General features: G+C 70.0%; 1 protein-coding gene across 2 annotated transcripts; it reads left to right on the top strand.

The window, feature by feature from the left end:
- The first annotated feature begins 299 nt into the window (after positions 1-299).
- Positions 300-9,812, top strand: DMPK (DM1 protein kinase). 2 transcript variants are annotated; one of them, XM_075020318.1, is made up of 15 exons: positions 302-507; positions 1,724-1,815; positions 1,887-1,970; positions 2,340-2,435; positions 2,974-3,122; positions 3,829-3,922; positions 4,340-4,540; positions 5,104-5,418; positions 6,000-6,085; positions 6,292-6,913; positions 7,225-7,421; positions 7,888-7,985; positions 8,510-8,565; positions 8,652-8,732; positions 9,223-9,812. In XM_075020318.1, exons 1-15 carry the CDS (start codon positions 315-317, stop codon positions 9,307-9,309), a joined length of 2,451 nt encoding a protein of 816 aa, XP_074876419.1. In that variant the 5' UTR covers positions 302-314; the 3' UTR covers positions 9,310-9,812. The 2 variants fall into 2 exon arrangements, with proteins under 2 accessions (XP_074876420.1, XP_074876419.1); XM_075020319.1 differs by lacking the exon at positions 8,652-8,732 and having other exon boundaries at positions 300-507.
- The last annotated feature ends 200 nt before the right edge of the window (positions 9,813-10,012 follow it).

Genomic DNA, 10,012 nt, shown 5'->3' with positions numbered 1-10,012 from the left:
GGGGGGGTCGGTGCCCCGGGAGGTGTCGGTGTCCTCCGAGGGGGCTCCCGGTGCCCCGGGGGGGGGGTGTCGGTGTCCTCCGGGACCTGCGTCCTCGTGCCCCGGGGGTCGGTAACGAGGTGTCCGGGGGGGGGGTGTCCCGGTGCCCGGGATTGGGGGGGGCGGATATCCCGCCTTTAGCTCAAGGGGCCCCGGGGCGGGGGGTGAGCCCCCTCCGGTACGCTCCCGCTTACCGCCCGTCCCCGTAGGTGCTCCTCCGGCCGTGACCGCCCCCCCCCCCCCGCCCCTCCCGGTGGGCGGACGGGCCCGAGGCGATGGCGGCGCCCCCGGGGCGGCGGGAGCGGCTGCGGGCGCTGGCGCTGGGGCGGGGGGGGTTACTGGGGCTGGAGACGCTACTGGATCTGCTGGTGGGACTGGCGGGGGGGCTCCGGCACCGGTACCGGGACACCGGGAACGACGGGAACGGGAGCGAGAGCGAGAGACACGTCCGGGATTTTCTGAGCTGGGGTGAGAGGGGAGGGAACGGGGATGGGGGGGGGGACACGGGACCGGGGGGGAGTGTGGGATCGGGGTTACGGGACTAGGGGGGTACGGAGCGGGGGGGGGCGTACGGGACCGGGGGGGTACGGCACCGGGCAGTACGGGACCGGGCGCTCCGGTGCGGGACTGGGGGGGCGTACGAGATTGGGGGGTACGGGACTGGGGCGGTACGGGACCAGGGAGTATGGGACCGGGAAGCACGGGACCGGGGGGGTTACGGGACCGGGGAGTCCATGACTGGGGGGGTCCGGGGTCCGGGACAGGGGGGGACACGGCTGGGACCGGGCACTCCGGTACGGGGCGGGTACGGGAGCAGGACCGGAGCGGGGGGGGGAAGCGAGGGGGGGGGCGGGCGGTCCGGTACCGGTGGAGGTCCGGCAACGGGAGACGGGGGGACCGGGGGGGGGTGGGGGGGTGGTGGTGATCCGGTACCGGGGGGGGGGGGCGGGTCCCGGACGCCTGGGTCCCCTGGGGGGGGGGGCGATGGCGCCGCTCCTTTTCTGGGCACGTCGGGCCCGGCCCCCCCCCGCGGACGCCGATCGCTGCGCGGCCATAAATGGGCTGAGGGTGCGCGGCCACCCCCCCGCCCCGGGGCACCGAGGGTGTCACCACCCCCCCCGGGACTGTCACACCCCCCTGGACAGCCACCCCCCCGAAACTGTCACCCTCCCTCCCCCGGACTGCCGCCCCTCCCCCCGGGACTGCCACCCCCCTCCCCGGGACTGTCACCTCCCCCACTGGCTTCCCCACCCCAGTGCCTCCCCAACTTCCCTGGGACCCCCAAACTCCAGACCCCCCCCTTCCTTAACTCCCCTCCCGACTCCCCCCCCCAGGGACTCCCCCCTCCGCCAGGGTGCCCCCAAATCCCATCAGCCCCCCCTCCCATGACCACAGGCCGTCCAAAAACCTGAGAGCCCCTCCCCAAAAGAGCCAGCCCCACCCCCAATCCAGCGACACCCACAAAACCCCAAGCACCGCCCCCCCCGGGCACACCCCCCCAAGCCCCATGAACCCCCCCAATGTCCCAGCTCCCCCTGCAGTGGATTCTCCACTGGCTTGTATTGGGGTTGTGCTCCCCCATTGCACCCCCAAACCTGAGCTTCTCCCCCAAATCCACCCCCCCGGGGTAATTGGCCTCCCACGGGTGCTGACATCACCCCCACCCATGGGTGCCCCCCCCCAGCGGAGCCGGTGGCCGCCCAGGTGCAGGAGCTGCAGTTGCAACGAAGCGACTTTGAGATCTTGAAGGTGATCGGGCGTGGGGCCTTCAGCGAGGTAAGGGGGGGGGGCGAAGAGGGGGGGTGACATGGGTGACACCACGGGTGACACCACGGGTGGTCCCGCAGGTGGCTGTGGTGCGGATGAAGGAGTCGGGGCAGATCTACGCCATGAAGATCATGAACAAGTGGGACATGCTGCGGCGCGGAGAGGTGAGGGGACATGGGGGGGGACACGGAAGGACACACAGGGGTGGCAGGGGGGACATGGGGGATGTGGGGGGAGGCACAGGGACATGGGGGGGGTGTGGAATGGGGACACAGAGGGAGGGGGACAAGGGAGTCCTGGGGACCCAGAGGGGACGTGGAATGATGGGGACAGGGGTGGCACTGGGGTGGGTGACTCAGGGACAGGGGTGACACAGGGTCCCTAGGGCTGACCCTGACCCCCCAGTGCCTGGGGTTGAGATGGGGGGTGTGTGTGTGTGACCTTGCAGGTGACCTCGGTGTCTGGGGGTGACACCGGGGGTGACCCCTGGGGGGGGGACATGACTGCGATTCCACCTGTGTCCGTGTCCCCAGGTGTCCTGTTTCCGGGAGGAGAGGGAGGTGCTGGCGCGGGGGGACCAGCGCTGGATCACCCGCCTCCACTTCGCCTTCCAGGACCCCCAGTGCCTGGTGAGGGGACATCCCCCCATGGGGACATCCCCCCCATGGGGACACCACCCCATCCCCCCTGCCCTGGTGGTCCCCAGAGAACAGTCCCCAGCACTCCTGGGTGCCCCTAGGGAGCCCCCATGGCCCCGTGTCCCCATGCCACCCCCATGGCCCCATCCCTGCACCACCGCTGTGTCCCCACACCATGGTTGTGTCTCCTGTCCCCATCCCATCCTTCTGTTCCTGGGCCACTCCCTGTGTCCTCATTCCCACGTCCCCGTGTCCCTGTGCCATCCCTGTGTCCCTCTCCCCACGTCATCCCTGTGCCATGCCCGTGTCCCTGTGCCATCCCCATGTCCCTGTGCTGTCCCCGTGTCCCCACACCATCTCTGTGTCTCCATCCCCACATCCCCATGTCCCCATGCCACTCCTGTGTCCCCATCCCCACATCATCCCTATGACATCCCCGTGTCCCCGTGCCATCCTCACGTCCCCATCCCCGTGTCCCTGTGCCGTGCCCATGTGTCCATGCCCCACCTGTCGTGTCCCCCCCCTGCAGTACCTGGTCATGGAGTACTACGTGGGGGGGGACCTCCTGACCCTGCTCAGCAAATTTGGGGACCGGCTGCCCCTTGCCATGGCGCGCTTCTACCTGGCCGAGCTGGTGATGGCCATTGACTCCATCCACCGCCTGGGCTACGTCCACCGGTGGGCACGGGGCTGGGGACACGGGGGGGACATGGCATGGGGCTGAGGGGGCATGGGGGACACACCAGGAGACATGGCATGGGGCTGGGGACACATGGGGGGACACATGGGGGGATGTGGCATGGGGCTGGGGGGACATGGAGGGGATGTGGGGGACATGGCATAGGTCTGGGGAGAAACAGGGGGGACACGGGGGGACATAGCACGGGGCTGGGGAGAAACAGGGGGGACACGGGGGGACATAGCACGGGGCTGGGGAGAAACAGGGGGGACACGGGGGGACATAGAATGGGGCTGGGGAGAAACAGGGGGGACACGGGGGGACATAGCACGGGGCTGGGGACACATGGCACAGTGTCGGGGACACGTGGTGGGGACACGGCACAGGGGGTGAAGACACCAGGGTAGGGGGATGTGGGGGCAATTGGGGACAAAAGGAGGAGCTGGGGGGGACATATGGGCACATGGGTGAGGACCTGAGGGACATGAGGGGACAAAGGAGGAGCATGGGGACACAGGGAGGACATGGGGGCACACGAGGACGTGGGGGCAAGTGGGGACACGAAGGGACAAAAGGGGACATGGAGGGACGGGGGGGCACACAAGCAACATGTGGGACATGGGGAGGACTGGGGCACTGGGGGCCATGGTGGTGGTGGCGGGGGGGGAGACACGGGGTGACAGAGGCCACCTGTCCCCCCCCAAGGGACATCAAACCCGACAACATCCTCCTGGACCGCTGGGGCCACGTCCGGCTCGGGGACTTCGGCTCCTGCCTCAAGCTGGGACCTGACGGCACCGTGAGTAGGGACATGGGGACATGGGGGCAGGGGGACATGGGGGCAGGGGGGTGACCTGGAGCTCAACCCTGCTATGAGGACCCAGAGAATCCCCCATCCCCATGTCCCCGTGTCCCCAGTTCCAATGTCCCCATGTCCCACCTCCCCTATCCTTCCGTCCCCTGTCCAACACCCCCCCGTCCCCATGTCCCGTGTCCCCATGTCCCCATGTCCTGTGTCCCCATGTCCCCAGCCCTCATGTCCCCATGTCCCACCTCCCCCATCCCTGTTATGTCCCTGATTCCAATCTCCGTGTGTCCCCATATCCCATCTCCCCCATCTCCCATGTCCCTGTGTCCCCCGCCCCCGTGTCCCCATGTCCCAACACCCCACACCATCCAACGCCCCCTGCTCCGTCCCCGTGTCCCCCCACCCCAGGTGCGCTCCTCGGTGGCCGTGGGGACCCCCGACTACTTGTCCCCCGAGATACTGCTGGCAGTGGAGGACCCCACCCGCTCCTACGGCCCGGAGTGTGACTGGTGGGCACTGGGAGTACTGGCCTACGAGATGTTCTTCGGGCAGCCGCCCTTCTTTGCTGAGTCCCTGCCCGAGACCTACTCCAAGATCCTCCACTTCCAGGTGTGGGGGGGGACGGGACTGGGGCAGTGGGAGGGAACTCGCAGGTGGTGGTGGGCACTGGGAGGGAGCTGGGGGGCACTGGGAGGGGGCTGGGAAGCACTGGGACATTACTGGGAGGTTACTGGGGGTTACTGGATGTTACTGAGAGGTTACTGGGGTTACTGGGAGGTTACTGGAGGTTACTGGGATGTTACTCGAGGCACTGGGCGTTACTGGGAGGCACTGGGACATTACTGGGAGGTTACTGTGATGCTACTTGGGAGGCTACTGGCGGGTTGCTGGGAGGTTACTGGGAGGTTAGTGGGAGGTTAGTGGGAAGCCACTGGGAGGTTGCTGGGAGGTTACTGGGAGGTTAGTGGGAAGCCACTGGGAGGTTGCTGGGAGGTTACTGGGAGGTTAGTGGGAAGCCACTGGGAGGTTGCTGGGGGGTTGCTGGGAGGTTAGTGGGAGGTTAGTGGGAAGCTACTGGGAGGTTGCTGGGGGGTTGCTGGGAGGTTAGTGGGAAGCCACTGGGAGGTTGCTGGGGGGTATGGGGGCGGAGCTGACGCCGGCCCCGCCCCCAGGACCACCTGCACCTGCCGGACGACCCGCCCCCGGCGGCGGGAGGGGGCGCGGCCGCGGGCGAAGGGGGCGTGGCCCCGGCGGCGGGGGCGTGCCCGCGGGTGCCGGCGGCGGCGCGGGAGCTGGTGCGGGGCCTGCTGTGCGCGCGGGAGGCGCGCCTGGGGCGGGGCGGGGCGCGCGACTTCCGGCGGCTGCCGCTGTTCGCGGGGCTGCGCTGGTCCGCGCTCCGCCACGCCGCCCCCCCCTTCGCCCCCGCTGCCGCCGGCGCCGCCGACACCTCCAACTTCGACGTGCTCGACGACTGCCTCAGCCAGACGGTGCAGACGCCCCCCCCCCCCCTTTCATGGCATCCGCCCGCACCGGGACCGCCCCCCCCGCCACCCCCCCCCATGGAACTCTGCACCGGGATCCCCCCCGGGACACCCCTCATGGGACCCGCCCGCACGGGGACACACTCCTCCCCCCAGGACACCCCCCATTGGGACCTGCCCGCACCGGGACACCCCCCCGGGACTCCCCGTCATGGACACCCTCCCCCCCTCCATCCCAGGACCCCATCCCGGGACCCCCCCCCCCCATGGGACCCGTGCACCCAGGGACCCCGCCGTCCGTTGAACCCCGCCCAGGACACGCCCCCATGGGACCCCCCCCGGGACCACTTGACCACCCCCCCACCCCCCATGGGAACCCCTCCTTGGGACCCCCCCACCCACGAGACCCTCTCCGCCCCCCCCTCCATGACAACCTCATCCCGCCCCATGGGACCCCCCCACCCCGGACCGCCGCCATTGGCCTCACTTGGGACCCCCCCAATCACCCCAGGGACCCCCACTGGCCCCTACTGGGACCCCCCCCGGGTGCTCTCCCCCCCATGTCTAACACCCGTCCCCCCCGACAGGAACCCCTGGGGGAACCGTGGGACCCCCCCGAACTGGGACTGCACCTCCCGTTTGTGGGGTACTCATACACCCGAGGACACCCCGAGTGAGCACGGGGAGGGAGACGGGGGGGGGGGCTGGGGGTAACGGTGTGTGTGCGGGGGAATACAAAAGGGGGGGGGGGAACTGGGGCCACTGGCGAAATGGGGGGGTGGGGCTGGGAGAACCCCTGGGTGTCCCCTGGTGAGGGTCCCTGCAGAGGGGCCCCAGGTGGCCCCCCCCCATTTGTGTGTGTGTGTCTCCCCGCCCTAGGGAGGAGGAGGAGGAGGAGGTCGAGGACGAGGATGAAGAGGAAGATGACGAGTGGGACCAGGACGTGGCCATGGAGCTGGAGGGGGACTGGGGGACCCCCCCGGAGACGGGGACCCCCCTACCTATGGGGACCCCCCCACCTATGGGGACCCCGCCACCCATGGGGACCCCCCCGGCCGTAGGGACGCCCCCAGCCATTGGATGCCCCCCAACAACAGCCCCCCCCCCAGCCACAGGGAACCCTCTGTCCCAGGGCCCCCCCTCCCCCGTGGGGTCCCCCCCTCAAAAAGAGGCTTCCCCGCCCCTGGGCACCCCCGAACCCACAGACCCTCCTCCCCCAAAAGAGCCCCACATACCTTCAGAGGCACCCCAACCCATGGGAGCACCCCCCCAAAAAGAGCCCCCCTCCCCCACGGGGGCTCCTCCACAAAACCCCCACCCCCCACCCACGGAGCCCCCCCCACCCATGGGTGCCCCCCCCCCCAAAGGGCCCCCCCCATCCACGAGCCCCCCTCCATCCCAGGGCCCCCACCCAGACACGGGGGCCCCCCCGCGGACGCCACCCCCTGGCTGTGCAGCCCCCCCGGGCACGGACCCCCCCCGGGCACCCACCGAGGAGCCGGTATGTGGCGGGGGGGGGGGAGGGTGTCGGTATCCGGGGGGTGGTGTGGTGTGTGTGTTCCGGGAGGGGGTCCTGGTGCTGGAAGGAAGGCGTCGGTGCCCCGGGGGAGGGTCCCAGGGGAGGCCAGTGTCCGCGGAGGGGGGTCCCACTGCCCCGGGGGGTGTCCCGGGGGAGGTGAGTGTCCGGGGAGGGGGTCCTAGTGCCCCGGGGGGGGTCCCGGTGTCCCGGGGCGGGGGGTCCCGGGGAAGGTGAGTGTCTGGGGAGGTGGTCCCGGTACCCCGGGGGTCCCCACGCCGACGCGGTTCCCGCAGGCGCCGTCGGCGGCGGCCACGGAGCTCCCCGAGAAGGCGGGGCCGGTGCTGGAGGAGGCGGGGCCGGTAGCGACGGAGGCGGGGCCGGTGGCGGAGGAGGCGGAGCTGCGGGCGGCGCTGGCGGCGGAGCGGCGCGGGCGGGCGGCGCTGGAGCGGGAGCTGGGGCTGCTGCGGGCGGCGGGACAGGGGCTGGCCCGGTACGGGGGGGACACAGCGGGACCGGGGAGGGGTGACACCGGGTCCCGGGAGCGGGGGGGGGGTAACACCTGGGTGACAGCCAGTACCAGGGGGTGACACCGGATACCGGGGGGGGGGTGACACCTGGGTGACAGCCAGTACCGGGGGGTGACACCGGATACCGGGGGGGGGGGTGACACCTGGGTGACAGCCAGTACCGGGGTGTGACACCGGATACCGGGGGGGGGGGTGACACCTGGGTGACAGCCAGTACCGGGGGGGGTGACACCAGGTACCGGGGACACACACACACACCTAGGTGACAGCCAGTACCGGGGGGAGGGGGGGTGTAACACGAGGGACCCCGGGTACGACAGGGGTGACGCTGTGCTATAGGGCAGGGACATGGGGGACCGGCGAGGGGGAGGTCCTGGGGGGCGTCTGGGGGTGTCCCTACATGTCCCCACCTGACACCCCCCTTTCCAGGCGCCTGCAGGAGGCCGAGAGCCGCAACCTGGAACTGGAAGCAAAGCTGCAGCGGCTGCAGAGACCCCCCGCGGGGCCAGGGCCCCCCCCGCAGGAAGGCAAGGCCCGCCCCCAACCTCCCCCACCCCCCCCCCCCCGATATTCCCTCAGGGACACTCTCTAGCCCCCTTTAAATGTCTTGGGTACACCCAACACCCCTCAGACGCACCCCCCAAATCACTTACCTCCCCCCCGACCCCTCCCAAAGTCCCTTGGCAGAGCTTGACCCCCACCCAAATCACTCAAGTCCCCCCCAAATCCCTTGGGTAGCCCTGAAACCCTTCACAGGATGGGGGGGGTGGGGCGAGGATCGGGGCCTCATGCCCTCCCCACAATGGGGGGGGGGGCAAAGAGTATTGGGGGGCCGGCAGGACTTCATCTGCTCCCCAAAATGGGGGGAACCCAAAAAAGGGTATTGGGAGGGGACTCAGGACCTTGTCCCCTTGCTGAAATGGAGGGGGTGTCCCAAAAAGGTGGGATCAGGGCCTCACCCTCTCCTCAAAATGGGGGAGACACCCCAAAAAGGGTATTTTGGGGGGGATCAGGACCTGATTCTGCCTGCCCCCCCCCATTTCCCTTGCAGGAGTCACAGGGCAGCCCCCCACGATCACGGCCCCCCCCGTGGAGCCCTCGGTGGACGTAAGACTTGGGGGGGTTGGTGGTGTCACGGTTTTGGGGGGGGGGGGAGTTTTGGGGGCTGCTGACGCTCTCTGCTCTCTCCGCAGCCCGGCAGCGGGGGCCCCCCCCGGCTTTTCCGCTCCCCCTTGGGGGTGCCCCTATCCCGGCACCTCCTGCTCTGGGCCCGGGTACGTGGGGCTGCGCGGGCTGCTGTCACCATCACTGTCACACCCCAACACTGCTACCCCCCACCCCCGGGCATGGCCACCCCCTCCAGGCTGGGACACCCCCCCCCCCGGGCGTGGCCACCAGCCCCAGGAGGGGACCACTACAGCCACCCCCCCCACCCAGGCCACTGCTGGGCAGTGCCACCCCCTCCCCAGGCTGTCACCTCCGCCACACTGCCACCCCCCCCCCCCGGGAAGTGCCACTTTTGACACTGTCACCCCCCCCCCCCCAGGCTGTGTCACCCTGCTCACCGCCATTTTTCACCCAAGGCCACAAACCCCCCCCGCCCCGTCCCTGCACCCCCACCCCCAGGGCCACCCCCCAAATCAGGGGGTCCCCAGTGGGGGTGTGGGGGTGTACGTGCACCAGCCAGAGGGGACCTGGGGCGGGGTGGGGGAGGGGGTGTGACAGGGCCACTACCACACGCCCTGACCCCCTCCCTGTCCCCAGGTTCCCCACCCCAGTGCCACCAAGGACTGCCTGCTGCTCTGTGCTGCCGGCCTGCGCCCTGCTGCCCCCCCCGGGACGCCCCCCTGAGAGGGGACCCAGGCATCCAGCAAGGGTGGGGGGACCCAGGCACCCGGGCTCATCAGCACCCCCTCTTCTTGCACATGACCCCCCCCCTCCTTCCCCACAGCAGGGGGGGACACACACAAGGACCTCCCCCCAACAACCCCCTCTGTACATAGCCCCCCCCTAACCACTAGGCACAGGGGGGACCCCAAGAATCCGGGCCTCCCCCACCCTAGGGAGGGGGTCACACTGTTGCCCCCATGACTGGCAACGAGGGGCAGCGGGACCCGACCCCCCCCCCCCCCAAGGTGGGTGGGGGGCACCCCCCCCTCGTGCCACCCTGGGGGGCCTCCCTGGGGCACCCCCACCGCCCCCCGCTAGTAATTTATTTGTAGGGACACCCCACATTTGCACTAAGCCCCCAGTTATTTATACCCCTCCCCATTCCCCCCCCTTGGTTATTTTGGCCCCCCCCGTTTGTTGGCCCCCCCCAGGGAGAATATGAGAATAAAGTTGTGTTTCTGCAACCGGCCTCTGCCCTGGGGGACACACACACATGTGGGGACCCCAAGATGGCCCCGGAGGGGAGGCAATCATGTCCTGCCCCCCCCGCCCCCCAGGCATGGGGATGTGGGGACAGCAGCGCTGTGTCCCCAAGCCGTCCCCATGTCACCCTGTGCCACCCATCATGTCCCCAGTCTGTCCCCATGTGCCTCCCATCATGTCC

Source organism: Buteo buteo, chromosome Z (assembly GCF_964188355.1).
Source record: "Buteo buteo chromosome Z, bButBut1.hap1.1, whole genome shotgun sequence".
Lineage (NCBI taxonomy): Eukaryota > Metazoa > Chordata > Aves > Accipitriformes > Accipitridae > Buteo > Buteo buteo.
Note: the sequence above shows the minus strand (reverse complement) of the source record. Positions and strands in the feature narration are given on the sequence as shown.